We start from the raw sequence: 19712 nt of genomic DNA on the forward strand, positions 1-19712 counted from the left end.
CTGTTTTTACGTTTATTCTATGTTAATTTATGTCTCTTAGTGGTTTAATAACGCATAGAACGCAAAGCATAACAGCTTTTTCGTTAATTAGGTAGAAAAATATTTAAAAACGAACTTTGTCGTTACGACGCAGTCAACAGTCACCTTTCTAACCGCTTGGAGCGCTAGTGTCGCTCCATCTGTCAAACGGTAGCAACTTAGGCTCAGAGAGTGTCGCGACTGGTATGTTAGACTGTGACAGAACTTTAAGAGTGCCAAAGAAATTAAATATGAATCCAAGGTACACGGCACTGAGTGGTTCGTTTCTCGACCTAGTGTAATGAACCCAACTGAATGGGAAATAGCTGTATTGAGAAAACTGGCTGTAGTCTGCTACCGGCAGGGCTGTGCGAACGGATACCGCCTGTCACGTTTGGACGTACGACACAATGCAAACGTCCGCTCTCTGGTGATATCGTGGGAGTGATCTCTAAACTTCTGCACGCGAAAACTTCCGGTTCCACGCAACACAGGACTCACTTAGATGATGACGCTGAGTGGGGCAAAGCACTCCATTTTAAACTGAGTCTATGATATCAGGACGTGGGAAACTAAAAATTACAGCATTCATTCATGTTCTCAATTTGTTGTGGAAACTCTGTCACTGAGCAGCTTTATGGCTTTGTTTTCCATTTAGCCGTGTACCCACCAAATTGCATGAACTGTCTCAGGCAGTTCTTCATTGCAACGTACATTCGCACCTCGCAGAGGGAAGAAACATTGATATGTATACATATTTCAGCGACAGAAACTTCACGCTCTGCAATAGAACTAGCGTCGTTTTCAGTCCATCTGTATACATGGCGAAGGTGAAGCAGAATATCAGGACCTGGTAGCGGAATGAACAGTCTGAACGCAGGATACAGACCAAAAATTAACTAAAGAAAGACGAAAGTAATGAGCATTAGCAGAAATGAGAGAAGCGATTAACTTAACAGCAGAAGTGAGAACCACATAGAACACGAAGAAAACTTGGGCCACCTTGGAAGCGAAATAACTCATAATGGACGAAGCGAGGAGGATGTAAGAAGTGACTAGCACAGACAAAGGGGGCATTTCTCGCTGATAGAAGTCTATTAGCATCAGTATAGGGCATAATTTGAGAAAGGAATTTCTGAGAATGAACGTGAAACACAACACTGGATGGGTGATAATCATAGACTGTGGGAAAACCGGAAAAAAGAATCTAAGCCTTTGACATGCGGTATAACACAATGATAGGGTCATTTATGTGGACTGATGGAACAATAAATAATCCGCCAGGGTAGCCGAGAGCGCTACCGCGCTGCTTCCTGGACTCGGGTAGGCGCGCCGGCCCCGGATCGAATCCGCCCGGCGGATTAACGACGACGGCCTCTGTGCCGGCCAGCCTGGTTGTGGTTTTTCGGCGGTTTTCCACATCCCCATAGGTGAATACCGGGATGGTCCCCACGTCCCGCCTCAGTTACACGACTCGCAGACATTTGAAACGCATTCGCACTATTTCACGATTTACTCTAGACGCAGACAGCTGGGGTACACTAATTCCATCCCGCGGGGTAGGGGGTGGTGGCAGGAAGGGCATCCAGCCACCCCTTAAAATTAACCATGCCGATTCCGTACTTAACCCTGTCGACCCTGCGCACAATGCGGGATAAGGGCAGTAGCAAAAGAAGAAGAAGAAGAAGAAAGATGGGACAATAAATGGAGATTTTCTCAGCAGAATCGTGGCAAATGCCGAACAGAAGAAGAGACAGGATGATAGGGCATTTGTTAAGAGCTCGGGAAATAACTTTATAGCTTTTATGACACTAGAGGAAGTCGTAGAGAGGAAACACTGTAGGTAAAGACAGAGATTAGAACACATCCAACAAATAAAGAAAGTACTACTCAGAGTTGAAGAGAGGAAGTCATGGTGAGCGGCATCGGACTGTTCACAAGCCTGATGATCGAAAAAAAAAGTGTACATAAGAGGATAATTTTCCCAAACAACATAGCTACTTCACAGGATACAGATAAGCAATAACAACACTGTAGATCGATCATAATTCATTACCAACTTTTGATCCAGTTTCAACAGAATCTGTACTAGCAGACTTTTAGACCAAGCTATTGTTCAAGTAGGTTTTTGTCTGCATATCTGATAAGTCCAGAAGAGAATAAAGGAATCAAATTGAAATTAGAGCAGACAATTAATTATAATTAGACTCTAACTTATAATTAATGCAAACAATATAAAACAGAACAAATTAATAATGGAATCATTCCATGTAGGCTTTAATAATGGTTTTTAACAGTGTACATTGGAGTGATCCATGTTGACGTTAAAATAATTCAAGACTCGACATACAGATACATGAAGACTTGTATGCATGTCAGAGAAGTTTTTTAATTTTGACATGTGCTAAAGTACAATTATACCACTTAACAATGGCCAATAGCCCGAAATTGCAATAGCGCAAGTAAATAATTTTTACAGTCACTGTTGAACATGGTGTTTTATTTTAAAATTTTGAGATGATTAGGAAACTTAATCACGAGAAAAATCAGCGAAGTTAAAAATGGTTTGATCAATAAGGGAATTACTTCCACTTTTAAGTAAAACCTTGAACAGGGAAGCAAGGATGATAGTGGGTGGAGAAGAGCTATGGGTGATTGGTGATGTACGTCGTACCTGCTGATTTACGTTGTACGTGGACTAGGAAGAGGCCAGGAATTCTTCAGGATAAAGTAACATTGTTCAGAAACACGTACGAACGATGAGGTCATCTAAAACTGCACGACGTGCTATAGCTGTATCAGGCGACAAATCTTTGAAAACTTAATGAAACATAAAAATTGTCAATTGGAGAAATACCCGAAGTCAAGGAATGTTACAGCTAATATTGTCTCACCATTACTTTACATTTAATGGGAAAGTTTACCAACAGAATGAGGGTCTTGCCAAGGGCAGTAGCATTTCAAGTTTTCTAGTCGACATATTCCTCAATCATTTGGAAAGTAAGTTCTTTAATGAAGACAATAGACACAAAAGTAAAATAGTATATTACTTTATATATGTTGATGACACCATGCTGCTATTTGGTGGAACAAAAGATGAGCTCGAAGAACTACAACCAGTATTCAATTCTTTCCTCAAAAACGTAAAATTCACAACAGAACATGAGGGCAACAAAAGCATAAACTTCCTGGATCTTAAAATCACAAATCACCGACCACCAACAAGACAAGTTCAGCATTCACAGAAAACGCACATACGCAGACATAACACTTGACAGCTCATCATGCCATTACACCACACAGAAACATGTTGCATTTATGTCCATGCTACACAAAGTACACTCCCTTGATTTAGAAGAAAACACTGTCAAGAATGAGATAGATACAATGAAGAGCATTGCCATAAGCAATGGTAACACAGCCAAAACAATTGACAGTTTAAGCAGACAAATACACAAAAGCAAGGCAACAATAGGACACACTGTGGAAGAAGAGAAAATATTCGCCAGTATCCCATACCTGGGCCCCATATCACAAAAAATCGCCAACGTTTTCAGAAAAACAAATTTAACAGTTGCAAAATGGTGCAAATGGCTCTGAGCACTATGGGACTTAACATCTGAGGCCATCAGTCCCCTAGAACCTAGAACTGCTTAAACCTTACTAACCTTAGGACCTCACACACATCCATGGTCGAGGCAGGATTCGAACCTGGGACCGTAGCAGTCGAGCGGTTCCGGACTGGAGCGTGTATCAGGCGACACATTCATACGATATCTGACTCACAAATTTGATTCAAATGATAGTCTCACATTTGAGATATGGTAGGTGAAAAGACGGAGAACTACAGAGACTGGGCAAAATCGCCGCTATAAAGGAACACTTCAACATAAATGCAGATACAAGCCAAGCCTACAGGTTGCGTTATTATATTTGACAACGAACGGCACCTGTGCAATGTCTTCGATAATTTTCAAGTGTCAGACGTGGTCAGAATAGTGATCTGTGTAGTTGTGATAGTGCATCAGGTCGGAGCTAAGTGAATTATAACGTGGGCATACTGCTGCTGCTCTTATGGTGGGTGCTTCCATAACGAAGACAGTGAAAGTGCTTGGTGTTTCAATAGGCCCCATATCTAAGACTTATTGCGCATTCAGGAAAAGCGGAGAAATATAATCGCTGAGCCACAAACCGGACGAAAGTACACTCGTGCTCACAAGTAAAGGATAATGCAGATACGCGGTGAAACAACGCTCTGGTGAGCCGTTTGCGGGTTTAAATCACCTCGGGGTATGACCATGCGGTGCATTTGATCTGCGGCCGTCGCACGGTGGCGCTGGCAGCAGTCCACATACACTGAGATGTGTTGGTGCATGTCAGAGTTCGGTGCAGCGAGTAAGCGTGCAGGCGTTTTCAGACGTGCTAATGGTGACTGTGTGTTGAAAATGGCTCAAAGAACACATATTGATGACGTTATAAGGGCGACTGGAGGCTGGTCAAACGCAGCAGGTTGTAGCACGGGCCCTCCGTGTCCCACAAAGTGTGATCAAGATTATGGAAACGATTCCAGCTGACAGGAAACATGTCCAGGCACTACAGTACGGGTCGTCCACAGTGTACAACACGACAAGAAGACCGATATCTCACCATCAGTGCCCCCAGATGGCAACGGAATACTGCAGGTAGCCTTGCTCGGGACTTTACCGCAACCATTGGAACAGTTGTCTCCAGACACACAGTCTACAGACGACTGAACAGACACGGTCTATTCGGCCGGAGACCTGCAAGGTGCATTCCACTGACCCCTGGTCGCAGGAGAGCCCATAAAGCCTGGTGGCAATAACACAGTACATGGTAATTGGAACAGTGGTTATGTTCACGGACGAGTCCAGGTATAGTCTGAACAGTGCTTTCCGCCAGGTTTTTATCTGGCGTGAACCAGTAACCAGATACCAACTCCTTAATGTCCTTGAAAGGGACCAGTATGTAGGTCGTCGTTTGATGGTGTGGGGTGGGATTATGACTGGTGCACGTACACCCCTGCATGCCTCTGACAGAGGAACTGTAACAGGTCAGGTGTATCGGGACGTCATTTTGCACCAGTATGTCTGCCTTTTCAGGGCTCCAGTGGGTCCCACCTTCCTCCTGATGGACGATAACGCACGGCCCTAGCGAGCTGCCATTGTGGAGGAGTACCTTGAAACAGAAGATATCAGGCGAATGGAGTGGCCTGCCTGTTCTCCAGACCTAAATCCCATCGAGCACATCTCGGTCAACGTATCGCTGCACGTCTTGAAACCCCTATGACACTTCAGGAGCTCCAACAGGCACTGGTGTCAGAATAGGAGGCTATACCCCAGCAGCTGCTCGACCACCTGATCCAGAGTATGCCAACCCATTGTGCGGCCTGTATACGTGTGCATGGTGATCATATCCAATATTGATGTCGGAGTACATGCGCAGGAAACAGTGGCGTTTTGTAGCGCATGTGTTTCGGGACGATTTTCTCAACTTATCACCAATACCGTGGACACAGATCTGTGTCGTGTGTGTTCCCTATGTGCCTATGCAAATAGCGCCAGTTTTGTGTAGTGCCACGTTATGTGGCACCACATTCTACAATTACCCTTAATTTATGAGCATGAGTGTGTATTGAGCGTTCGTGACGGACGGTCACTGCTGAGGAAAAAAGCAATAGGACGAGAGCTGCGAAAGTTGCTGCAAAACTTGATGTCGCAGCTGCGAACACTGGACTTGCATTCGGAAGGGCAACGGTTCAAACCCCAGTCCAGCTAAAACCTCAGTCCAGCTATCCAGATTTAGGTTTTCCGTGGTTTCCCCGAATCGTGTAAGGTAAATGCAGCGATTGTTCCTTCGAAAGGGCACGGCCGACTTTCGCCTCCATCCTTCCCTAATCCGAGTTTGTGCTCCTTCTCTAATGATCTCGCTGTCGACGATACGTTAAAAACTATTCATATCCTCCTCCTCCTCCTCGCAGCTGAGAACGACGTCAGCACCAAAACAATGCGAAGGGACCTTCATAATTTTCGAAGTGCAGGGAGAGCTGGAATTCCAAAACCACAGATCAGAGTTGCAAATACCTGTAACAGAAGAACGTAGTGCCTAAGCCATAACACTTGGACTATGGAACAATATAAGAATGTCATTTGGTCGGATAAGTGCTACTGCACACTGTTTCCAACTTAAGGTCGAGCTCACGCCGCTAGTGTGAAATGTAGGGAGTGTTCGGTGATGATTTGGGCGGCGGAATCGTGGCGTTTCCGTGGGCCCCAGGGGTACTCTGGATGGTCGCATAACTGCCTACGATTATGTTACCAGTCTGGCTGATCAGGTCCACCTCAAGGTACGATGTTTACTACCCATTGATGGTGCTGTGTTCCAAGAAGACAGGGTCTCTGTTCACACAGTTACCGTCGACCAGGATTGGTTTTCTGAGCATGACAATGAACTGTCGCATCTCCTATTTTCACCACAGACTCCAGATCACAAAACAATTGTACTTCTGTGTTCTTTGGAGATTAGGAAACATGGTGGCTGCACGTCTCCATAGTCGTTACCTAAACTTGGTGTAAGGTTCCCTTGAAAACTATTCAGGATTTGAAACTTCCTGGCAATAACACAGTACATGGTGCCAGACCAAGACTCGAACTCGGGACCTTTGCCTTTCGCGGGTATGTTCTCTACGATCTGAGATACCCAAGCACAGCTCACGCCCCGTCCTCACAGTTTCACATCTGCCAGTACCTCGTCTCCTACCTTCCAAACTTCACAGAACTTCTCCTGCGAATCTGCAGAACTAGCACTCCTGGAAAAAGGATATTGCGAAGACATGACTTAGCCACAGCGTGGGGGATGTTTCCAAGTTTGGAAGATAGGAGACGAGGTTTGGCAGATGTGAAGCTGTGAGGACGGGGCGTAAGTCGTGCTTGGGTAGCTCAGATGGTAGAGCACTTGCCCGCGAAAGGCAAAGATCCCGAGTTCGATTCTCAGTCAGGCACACAGTTTTAATCTGCCAGGAAGTGTCATATCAGCGCACACTCCGCTGCAGAGTGAAAATCTCATTCTAGTATTCAGGATTTGTATATAGCCACTCCGGGACGACTGGAAGCTATTTTGAACGCCAACGATTTTCCTGCACCGTGTTAGGGATAATGATGTGTATTACTTTTGGGGTTTCCGTATTTTTGTCCAGGACCCTCCTATGTGAACGGAATGATCCACATGTCAGCTATAGTATCAAACGTTTTTGCGTATGTATCACCAACAGCAAGGAAGGCCAGGAAGAATTTTCTCTCAGCTGTAAGTATTTCAAGATAAACACGGTGGTATGTCGCCTGTGCCGTTGGGTGGTGTACCTGTGCATGCGACAACTAACCAGTTGTTACTCTCAGAGTAAAACTTTTATCACCAAGCTCTACAGCATTAGGAATAGTAGTGGTTGTTATTGTTGCAGAAGAGGAAAGTGTACATGTTTTAGTGGACGCAGAAGGGATAGAGAAGGACAAGTTACTGAAGTAAAAGTAAGAACACACTACTAAACTTTTCCCACGCCATCGGTCTGGTTCGTACAGCAAACGTATAAAGGTCATTTTGAAGGAAAAGAGTGTTGGTTGCGAAAATTATTGTTTTAATGTCGCGTTTCAACGGTTTAGAGCATCATCAGATTTTCTAGAATGGAGAACTAAGAAAGATATAAATAGCCAGATGCATGGTCCTATCACGCACAGCTCGAAGTGAAAATATCAATGAAGCTTCTACGAACCATTAGAAAGAAAACTTACGTTTCCTGTTATGTTTTGAAATAAGCATACACCAACATCGCACTAAATAGGTTGTGAACCTACCCAATAAATAAGAAGCTGTAAGAAATGGTTTTAAAGAAAGTTCAAAGAAGTACAGTGGCAGACGCAAAACTGAAAAGTGCAAACGTTACCTTCGATATACATGCCCAGACATAATGGCAGGAGGGGCGGTGTAGCGATAGGACCACACTTACAGGGTTGCAGACATTGGCTTCATTTGAACACAGTGTAGTGAAACACCAACACAGCTGAAGATGTCCCCACATGTGCACAGTTAAGGACTGGATTTTGCGCCTCGTGGGGTTTAGTAGCGAAAATTCACACAGAGAGCGTGCATGAGTGATTCTGAAATAATTTAATGATGAGCATATAATGGGGATTAAAAATTAGGCTACTGAAAAAAAAACATTGTGAGGATCGAATATATTAAAATAATAAATAAACATAATGGGGTTATCTATATGAAAACTGGAAGATGGCTCTGAGCACTATGGGACTTAACATCTGCGGTCATCAGCCCCCTAGACTTAGAACTACTTAAACCTAACTAACCTAAGGACATCACACACATCCTTGCATGAGGAAGGATTTGAACCTGCGACCGTAGCAGCAGCGCGGTTCCGGACTGAAGCGCCTAGAACCGCTCGGCCACATCGGCCGGCCATTGGAAGAATACTATTGCATAGAGCTGCAATAGGCAGCGCATGTTCTAGTGGTAAATGATGTGGGCCTCAATAAAATGCAGTCAAGTGTAAAAGTATAAAAATACAGAGGTATTTGTCAATTTCACTACACTGTGTTTAAATGAAGCCTTCCGATTAATGTGGATCTATCGCTGCTCCGTCGCACATGCCGATGTGTGTGTAACATTTGGACATTTCAATTCTGCTTCTGTTACAATACTATTTCTTGGTTTTTTAATGATTTTTTTATTGCTTCATATTTGTCCTAGCCCTGTTTGGCGTGATCTTGGTGGTCTTCACTATGCTTATTTCACAGCATAGCAGCAAACGTAGTAAGTTTTCTTTCTAGTGGTTCGCAGACACCTTTTTGATATTTTTATTTCGAGCTGTGCGTGATAGGACCATACCTCTGGCATTTGATATTTTCCTTTTTTCTTTTTTGTAGAAAATCTGATGATGCCCTGAAAGACGAAACGCGTCATTAAAACAGCCAAGTTCCACAATCGAGACTTTTTTTAAATTCAAAATAAGAAGAAACTGGTTGAAAGCGAGAAGGGTAGTCTAAATTGCCGCAACAGGGGAAGACTGAAAAGTTGACGCCACTCGTTAGTGGGACATCGCATTGGCCAAAATCGTGAACAGAGGTTGAAAATACCGTTTCAGTTATAAGGTACTTTTTATTTACAACACGACCGGTTTCCGGCCCTTATACGCCCATCATGAGGTGTTATAACTTTGTGCTGTGACCTCAGGCGCCGCGGTGGACGAGTACACTAGCGAACGCAGAGCACCCCGCGGAGCTCGGGGTCACAGCACAAAGTTCTAACACCAGATGATGGGCGTATAAGAGCCCGAAACCGGTCGTGTTCTAAATAAAAAGAACCTTACAACTGAAGCGGTACTTTCAACCTCTGCTATAATGCTCAGTTGCGGATGTTCCTCCAACAGGACTGTCTGGAAAGTCGTGAGGTTTCAAAGCGCGAGAGGTGGCGCAGAGAGCAGAGCGGGCGACTCACCAGCAGCTTCTTGGCCTTGTCGGAGAGCGAGGAGCCGAGCTTGAGGTGGGCGGCCATCCACATGAGCTCGGAGACGCTGAACAGGCCCGGCAGATGGTCATCCTGCTGGATGTAGCTGGCCTGCCGGCGCAGGCGGCTGTCGCCCGGCTGCAGAGGCACCTCGTCCAGCCGCAGCTCGCCGCCCATGCCGCGCGTCCTGCACCCACACCAAGCACCCAGCCTCAAGTAGCGCCGTTGGAAAGTATCGACATATCGATATTTTTCCAGGTAACATTGATATACATATCGGCTATTATTTTTTTCACCGTTGTATTGATATTGAAATGGCAATATCGATATGCAAAGGGAAATATCGATAATTATGGCAATATCGGTTTCGACATGGCACTATCTTGAAACTGCACTGCAGATATCGAAATGCCACTATCGATGTCGAAAGGGCACTATCGATATCGAATGGGCATATCGAGTGCCGATATTTTTATTTTATATATATATATATATATATATATATATATATATATATATATATACACTCCTGGAAATTGAAATAAGAACACCGTGAATTCATTGTCCCAGGAAGGGGAAACTTTATTGACACATTCCTGGGGTCAGATACATCACATGATCACACTGACAGAACCACAGGCACATAGACACAGGCAACAGAGCATGCACAATGTCGGCACTAGTACAGTGTATATCAACCTTTCGCAGCAATCCAGGCTGCTATTCTCCCATGGAGACGATCGTAGAGATGCTGGATGTAGTCCTGTGGAACGGCTTGCCATGCCATTTCCACCTGGCGCCTCAGTTGGACCAGCGTTCGTGCTGGACGTGCAGACTGCGTGAGACGACGCTTCATCCAGTCCCAAACATGCTCAATGGGGGACAGATCCGGAGATCTTGCTGGTCAGGGTAGTTGACTTACACCTTCTTGAGCACGTTGGGTGGCACGGGATACATGCGGACGTGCATTGTCCTGTTGGAACAGCAAGTTCCCTTGCCGGTCTAGGAATGGTAGAACGATGGGTTCGATGACGGTTTGGATGTACCGTGCACTATTCAGTGTCCCCTCGACGATCATCAGTGGAGTACGGCCAGTGTAGGAGATCGCTCCCCACACCATGATGCCGGGTGTTGGCCCTGTGTGCCTCGGTCGTATGCAGTCCTGATTGTGTCGCTCACCTGAACGGCGCCAAACACGCATACGACCATCATTGGCACCAAGGCAGAAGCGACTCTCATCGCTGAAGACGACGCGTCTCCATTCGTCCCTCCATTCACGCCTGTCGCGACACCACTGGAGGCGGGCTGCACGATGTTGGGGCGTGAGCGGAAGACGGCCTAACGGTGTGCGGGACCGTAGCCCAGCTTCATGGAGACGGTTGTGAATGGTCCTCGCCGATACCCCAGGAGCAACAGTGTCCCTAATTTGCTGGGAAGTGGCGGTGCGGTCCCCTACGGCACTGCGTAGGATCCTACGGTCTTGGCGTGCATCCGTGCGTCGCTGCGGTCCGGTCCCAGGTCGACGGGCACGTGCACCTTCCGCCGACCACTGGCGACAACATCGATGTACTGTGGAGACCTCACGCCCCACGTGTTGAGCAATTCGGCGGTACGTCCACCCGGCCTCCCGCATGCCCACTATACGCCCTCGCTCAAAGTCCGTCAACTGCACATACGGTTCACGTCCACGCTGTCGCGGCATGCTACCAGTGTTAAAGACTGCGATGGAGCTCCGTATGCCACGGCAAACTGGCTGACACTGACGGCGGCGGTGCACAAATGCTGCGCAGCTAGCGCCATTCGACGGCCAACACCGCGGTTCCTGGTGTGTCCGCTGTGCCGTGCGTGTGATCATTGCTTGTACAGCCCTCTCGCAGTGTCCGGAGCAAGTATGGTGGGTCTGACACACCGGTGTCAATGTGTTCTTTTTTCTATTTCCAGGAGTGTATATATATATATATATTTGCAATTTTCGGTAAATATTTGAAATTATTCTTTTGAAATTGTAGTAGGACACATTTTTACTTTCACTATGTGAGGCAATCTTACTACTTTTTGAGTTTTTATTATGTTCAGTCTCTCTCTTTGACCATGTGAAGTTGGTATAGAAGGCACATAGAAGTATTCCGATTGCACCAGCGAAGGGTGCGGGGTAGTAGGGAGGGTGGAGGGACTGAGTAGAATAACAAGATTTCCGACGTGAGGAAATAGCACACCAGTTGCGTTAAAAAACAATTCTTAACGCAACTTTCTTCACATTGGCATTCTTTAAAATGCAGTTGGTGAAAATGATGAACAAAAATCTAAATGACAAGATCGGTCTTTCCGTTGGGCGGAGACGTGTGAGGGGAAATGCTGACGTAATCCTCGCTCGGCACTGCCAACAACAACTGCAACGTTTAACTTAACCAAGCAATTCTGACACTTCGACTGCTAGTTGGCTGCTGTTTGGAGAAATGGAAAAACACGGAAGTCGACATTAATTCTTCTGGAATATGTGACGAAACCGAACGACGGACCCATGGAACACCTTTTATTGTGCCACTTACATGCAGTTACTATTAGTAAAGTAGTTATCGCCGAACGTGAACGTGCATCGTTTTCCTTTCAATTCTTTCTCTAAGGGGGATAAGCAGGAAGCTAGCTTGTTGATGTACAGAACATCTAATAATAAATCAGTACTTAAATATACAGTTATGAAACTGGAAATATATTTACAATGAGCAGCCGATCTTTTTTTGTCGATACGTCGATATTCTTTCCGTCGATATACCGATATATTGGCAATTTTTTTTTTGATGCAACAAGGGACGATAATAATATTTTTTAAAAGTATTGATACCGGATTCTCAATATTTTTAAAAATACCAACAGTCCTAGCCTCAACACCGTCCCGTCTCGAGCCCGACCAGGGAGCCAGCTCCCGAAACTCAGCATCTTGACTGAGCACGCTTTCACGATACAGAAATGCTTCTGCGAGTACCTCCTTCATTAAGCTGTACCTCCTTCATTAAGCTGATGACAGAGTAATCATGAAACAGCACTGTATAAATTTAGAAAATCTATTTATTTAATCGTATGGCTTGGGCCCCCCGTCGGGCAGGCCGTTCGCCAGGCGCCGGTCTTTCAATTTGACGCCACTTCGGCGACGTGCAGTCGATGAGGATGATAGGACGATGAGGACAGCACAACACCCAGTCTCGGGCGGAGAAAATTCCCCGACCCAGCCGGGAACCGAACCCAGCCCCAGAGGACTGACAATCCGTCACGCTGACCATTCAGCTACCGGGGGCGGACAATTTAGAAAATAACCAACGCTGATGTACGTACAAGAAGATTTTCAGTGACTGAAGGTGAAACACCTGACCACATTTATGAAACTCTGAAGAAGGAGAATGGAGATTCCACAGACAGACAGCAGCACCGTTAAGCTGGTATTACATGTCACGCATACAATATACAAGTCTGCACCAGTGCCTCAGTGCATCATATTTAGTGACAATGGCTGTGACTGAGCATCTTGGAAAAACGACTATCTCCTTCCGCACCAGCCATGATTTCACTTGCCTTCGCAGCCCGTATACGAGATGTATGTTGCGGGACTAGGATCGTTTTGGAGTCCGATACCGGTTCTCTAAACTTTGTCAATAAAGGTTCACAAAAAGAACGTCTTCTTCCTTAGATTATTTCGGTAACACTCGTATTTTGATGGATCCTCCGGTAACAAGTCTAGCAGCCCGCCTCTGAATTGCTTCCATGTCTTCCTTTGGACTGATTGGGTGGGGGTCCCGAACACTGGAACAGTACTCAGGTATGCGTCATATAACTGTCCTGCATGTGGTCTTCATTATAGATGAACTACACTTTCCTAGAATTGTCCCGATAAAAAGTCGTCCAGCCGGCTACCCCACGACCGGCCTTACGCACTCGTTCTACTTCATGTCGCTCTGCAAGGTTACCCCTATAGGATACATAATCGAAGTGACTGTGTCAAGTAGAACACGACTAATACCGTATTCGAACATTATAGGACTGCTTTTCATACACATATGCGTTACATTACATTTCTTCGCACTTAGAACTAACAGCTGTTCATCACAGCAATCAGAAATTCTATCCAAGTCATCTTGCATCCTCCTACAGTTACTTAAATAATACAACAACGTCATCTGTCATCAGCAAACAGTTGCGGACTGCTGCTCATCCTATCCGTCAGATCTTTTATTGGGTTCCCGGGTTCGATTCCCGGCGGGGTAAGAGATTTTCTCTGCCTCGTGATGACTGGGTGTTGTGTGCTGTCCTTAGGTTAGTTAGGTTTAAGTAGTTCTAAGTTCTAGGGGACTGATGACCATAGATGTTAAGTTCCATAGCGCTCAGAGCCATTTGAACCATTTTTCGATCGTTTATTTACAGTGCTCAACAAAAGTCTGGAATACTATCGTAAAATATAGTCTACGATACTGGAGGTATCACTGATCTAGGAACTTCATACATTATCCAGTTAGAGCCCAAATACTGAACGTTGTTTACTTCTGGCATGCTTTGTGGCCTTTTTCTGGTCATATAAATATTGCTGCCGCAGCGGCACACCGCGAGCAGTCCAGTATCAACAAAAGCTTCATTCAGTGTGTGTTCTGCACTGCAGTAACATGCCAAGTAGAGGCATACAACACTGATAGGGTCAGGTTAGTGGCTTTACTTTCAGCATGTCATACACTGCAAGATGTTGCCGATCGGATAATGTTACTCAAAGTCGTGTGTCTAAGGTGTGGAGGAAGTGCGGATGGTCGGGAAATGTGAACGATAGATATCGCAGCGGTCGTCCCCGTATGATAACACGGGTGCATGATAGATTCCGCCAATTGCCGGCTCGCAGGTGCCCAACTTCAACTGCCAGAAATATTGGAAATGACTTCTCCCAGGCGACAGAGATTCGTTTCGCATAACAAACAGTGCAAACTAGATTGCATCAGGGTGGTCTTGATTCCAGAAGAATGAATAGCTTTGCACTTAACCAACGGAATCGAAGCAATCGAGGTACCTGGGCTTATGCACGTCAGCACTGGACCATTGCAGAATGGAGTAACTTCATTTTTGCTGACCAGACCAGGATTGGTTTGCGAAAAGACACTGAGAGTCTTAGGCTTTGGAGAAGCGCTAGACGATACCAGGAACGCCGATACGTTCACGAAGTCCATCCGTTTGCAGGTGGAAGTGTAATGTTCTGGGCGGCAATAATGACGGGACAGCGGACCCTCTGGTTCCCATCTACGGCATTCTGACTGGTTCCCGTACCTCCAAGGGGTCCTACAAACGACTGTAAGGCCCTACAGACGTGATGTCGGAGACAACGCCATCCTAGTTGATGACAACGCAAGACTGCTCTGTACTCTAGCAGTGTCTCGGTATCTTCAAAGATGCAGCACCAACTGAATGCATTGAACAGTACAGTCCCCAGATATGAATGCAATATAGCATGCATGGGACCTGTTGGAGATGGACATTACACAACGTCCGAATCGACTTAACTATCTCCAGGACCTCACTAAAGCTGTCATTGAGGAGTGGGACCTCATACCCCAAGATGAACTTGATTGTCTCATCCAGAGCATGCATCGCTAAGTGGTTCAAATTGGTTAAAATGGCTCTGATGACTATGGGACTTAAAATCTGAGGTCATCAGTCCCCTAACTAACCTAAGGACATCACACACATCCATGCCAGAAGGAGGATTCGAACCTGCGACCGTGGTGGTCCCGCGGTTCCAGACTGAAGCGCCTAGAGCCGCTCGGCCATAGTGGCCTGCTCGCAAAGTGGAAGAATTCATTCGTGTGCGGGGAGGACTACTAAAGACTGATAATAATCATGATGAGGTAAAGCTTTTTATTGTTTTTGTTTTCAAGATGTACACTTAGGAGAGAGCCTGCTTTGTTTTATAACGATTTTCTTTAACTAGCCAAAATCGTTCTTGTTTTCAAAAGGAATTACGAGTATGTTTATTTTGATAAAATATTCTACAAACTTTGGTTTGTGTACTATAGGAAGTCATTGTACTAACTCTTTGATACTCCAAACTTTTGTTGAGGTGTGTATATGAAGAACCCGAGTGGTCCTGTCATACTTCCCTGAGGCACACCTAATGATACCTTTGTGTCTGATGAACAGTCGTCATCCAGAACAAAGTGCTGGATTTTATTACTTAAAAAGTCTTCGAGTCACTCGCATATCTGAGAACCTATTCCGTACGCTCTGACCTTTGTTATCAGTTTGCAGTGTACCACTATGTCAAACGCTTTCCGGAAAGCTAACAATATGGAATGTGCCTGTTGATGCTCAACCATGGTTCGCACGATAAAGTGCGGGAAAAGGAGCAGGAAGAGTTTCGCACGAGCTATGATTTCTAAATAATTTTGGCAGATAAATACGACCGTGAGTCAGAATTAGTGTGTAAACACTTGAAACAGGATATTGGCAAGAAGCTGGAAATTGACGCTCCTCCCAAAAGCCTATGGAGTACATAAACCGGAGGTATTACACAGGGGCGCATGTGACTGAAATATATAACCTGTAGTGAGGTAACATTGGCATAAATGTAGCAGAGGCCTTTTTTCGTAAGCTGGCATGGAAGATTTCTTGAAAACTTAAAACTATATTATACAAATGTAGTCTTCCTGTAACAGAGACGGCCTTCAGACAAGTACAGGAATTTTATGATGTTATTTTCAGCTCAAAGGGTAATGTATTCCCCCTTTTACTCTGGATGCTCTGTATTATGATGGAGATATTCTTCATATAATTTGGTATTTTGGGAAAAGTACAAAAATTTGCAGTTTTGTTTATCTTGATCTCACCGAGGTTGCAAAAGTCATGGGATTGCGATATGCCGGCCGTAGTGGCCGAGCGAGTCTAGGCGCTACAGTCTGGAACCGCACGAGTGCTACAGTCGCAGGTTGGAATCCTGCCTCGGGCATGGATGTGTGTGATGTCCTTAGGTTAGTTAGGTTTAAGTAGTTCAAAGTTCTAGGGGACTGATTACCTCAGAAGTTAAGTCCCATAGTGCTGAGAGCCATTTGAACCATTTTGATTGCGATATACACATACACTCCTGGAAATTGAAATAAGAACACCATGAATTCATTGTCCCAGGAAGGGGAAACTTTATTGACACATTCCTGGGGTCAGATACATCACATGATCACACTGACAGAACCACAGGCACATAGACACAGGCAACAGAGCATGCACAATGTCGGCACTACTACAGTGTATATCCACCTTTCGCAGCAATGCAGGCTGCTATTCTCCCATGGAGACGATCGTAGAGATGCTGGATGTAGTCCTGTGGAACGGCTTGCCATGCCATTTCCACCTGGCGCCTCAGTTGGACCAGCGTTCGTGCTGGACGTGCAGACCGCGTGAGACGACGCTTCATCCAGTCCCAAACATGCTCAATGGGGGACAGATCCGGAGATCTTGCTGGCCAGGGTAGTTGACTTACACCTTCTAGAGCACGTTGGGTGGCACGGGATACATGCGGGCGTGCATTGTCCTGTTGGAACAGCAAGTTCCCTTGCCGATCTAGGAATGGTAGAACGATGGGTTAGATGACGGTTTGGATGTACCGTGCACTATTCAGTGTCCCCTCGACGATCACCAGTGGTGTACAGCCAGTGTAGGAGATCGCTCCTAACACCATGATGCCGGGTGTTGGCCCTGTGTGCCTCGGTCGTATGCAGTCCTGATTGTGGCGCTCACCTGCACGGCGCCAAACACGCATACGACCATCATTGGCACCAAGGCAGAAGCGACTCTCATCGCTGAAGACGACACGTCTCCATTCGTCCCTCCATTCACGCCTGTCGCGACACCACTGGAGGCGGGCTGCACGATGTTGGGGCGTGAGCGGAAGACGGCCTAACGGTGTGCGGGACCATAGCCCAGCTTCATGGAGACGGTTGCGAATGGTCCTCGCCGATACCCCAGGAGCAACAGTGTCCCTAATTTGCTGGGAAGTGTCGGTGAGGTCCCCTACGGCACTGCGTAGGATCCTACGGTCTTGGCGTGCATCCGTGCGTCGCTGCGGTCCGGTCCCAGGTTGACGGGCACGTGCACCTTCCGCCGACCACTGGCGACAACATCGATGTACTGTGGAGACCTCACGCCCCACGTGTTGAGCAATTCGGCGGTACGTCCACCCGGCCTCCCGCATGCCCACTATACGCCCTCGCTCAAAGTCCGTCAACTGCACATACGGTTCACGTCCACGCTGTCGCGGCATGCTACCAGTGTTAAAGACTGCGATGGAGCTCCGTATGCCACGGCAAACTGGCTGACACTGACGGCGACGGTGCACAAATGCTGCGCAGCTAGCGCCATTCGACGGGCAACACCGCTGTTCCTGGTGTGTCCGCTGTGCCGTGCGTGTGATCATTGCTTGTACAGCCCTCTCGCAGTGTCCGGAGCAAGTATGGTGGGTCTGACACACCGGTGTCAATGTGTTCTTTTTTCCATTTCCAGGAGTGTATATAGATCGCCGTAGTGTCGCGTACACAAGGTATGAAAGGGCAATACATTGGTGTAGTTGTCATTTGTACCCAGGTGGTTCATGTGAAAAGGTTTCCGACGTGATTATGACGGCTCGATGAGATTTAAGAACTGCTGAACACCGAACGGTAGTTGCCGTTAGACGCAGGGGCCGCTCAGTTCCAAAAATCGTTAGGGAATTCAGTATTCCGAGATCCACAGTATCAAGAGTGTGCCGAGAATACCAAATTTCAGGCATTACCTCTCACTACGGACAACGCAGTGGCCGACGGGCATCAATTAACTACCGAGAGCAATGGCGTCTGCCTAGAGGTGTTAATGCTAACAGACGAGCAACACTGCTTGAAATAACCGCAGAAATAAACATGGAACGTACAAGAAACGTATCCATTAGGACATAGCGGCGGAATTTGACGTTAATGGGCTATTTCAGTAGATCACGGACACGAGATCCTCTGCTAACAGTACGACATTGGTGCAGTGCCATAATGGTTGGACCTTGGAGGACTGGGAAACCATGGTGTGGTCACTTGAGTTCCGAGTCCAGTTGGTAAGAGCTGACAGCAGCGTTCAATTGTGACGCAGACACTTCGAAGCTATGGACCCAAGCTGTGAATGAGGCGCTGTAGAAGCTGATGGTGGCTCAGTGGTGGCCTGTGTTTACACGGAATGGAGTGGGTCCTCTGGTCCAGCTGATCCGAACACTGATCATCTGCAGCCCAAACAATGATGGAATTTTTATGAATGATAGTGTACGATGTTACTGTGCCACAACTGTCCGCCATGTGGGTGAATAACATTTTGGTTATTTCGAGCGAATGGTTTGGTCATCCGCATCGCCCGATGTGAGTCCCACCGAACATTTATGGGATATAATCGATTGATCAGTTCGCGCACGACATCCTGCACCGGCAACAGTTTCGCAGTTATGGACGACTATAGGAGGCAGCATGGCTCAATATTTCTGTAGGGGACGTCCAACTACTTCTTGAGTCCATGCCACGTCGAACTGCTGCACTAAGCCGGGAAAGGAGGTATCCTATGAATTTTGTCACTCATTGTACATCAGATTGCTGAGGAAGCACATGGGGAAAATACTGGAAATTTTCCCGAATGTGTAGTATGTGAATAAGAGAATATTGTGATATCTTCTCATTTTTATCAAATGGTCCTTAGGCTGTAACATATCCTCATATTTTCAAATGTTCTTCTAAATTCGACTCCACTGCTTATTTACATTTAGACATTAATGCTTATACGATAATTGAAACCACTTGTGTAAAGTTCCTTGGGGTCCATTTGTATAACAAGTAAGGACTGAAACAAAATTTAGATAAACTAATCAAGAAGGACGGTTCAGCGCGTTACATACTTCGAATTATCATCATTGTGTTGCTCTGAAGACAGTAGTGTAGGCTTACGTTCATCCCCTGTTGTCTCATGGAATAATGCCATAAAGTAAACAAACTTTTTATTTAACAGAAGCGAGCAGTAATAACAGTAAAGTAGATAAGTGTGCATCTTGCTGAAGCCCTTTTAAAGACCTGACAATTCTTACATCGCTTCCAATAGTTCATCCTTAATGACTTTTTTTGTCCATGAGTCATTTTCATCTGAAC

At 46.0% G+C, this 19712-nt stretch overlaps 1 protein-coding gene across 1 annotated transcript in view; it reads right to left on the reverse strand.

Annotated features, from left to right (window-relative positions):
• Nucleotides 1–19712, reverse strand: part of LOC126416474 (ATP-binding cassette sub-family G member 1) — a 449674-nt gene that overhangs the window by 89685 nt on the left and 340277 nt on the right. The window contains exon 3 of the mRNA XM_050084208.1: nucleotides 9541–9736. Coding sequence (XP_049940165.1) covers nucleotides 9541–9736 — 196 coding nt within the window. The remainder of the gene's footprint in view (nucleotides 1–9540; nucleotides 9737–19712) is intronic.

The sequence above is a fragment of the Schistocerca serialis genome, chromosome 8, assembly GCF_023864345.2.
Source record: "Schistocerca serialis cubense isolate TAMUIC-IGC-003099 chromosome 8, iqSchSeri2.2, whole genome shotgun sequence".
NCBI lineage: Eukaryota > Metazoa > Arthropoda > Insecta > Orthoptera > Acrididae > Schistocerca > Schistocerca serialis.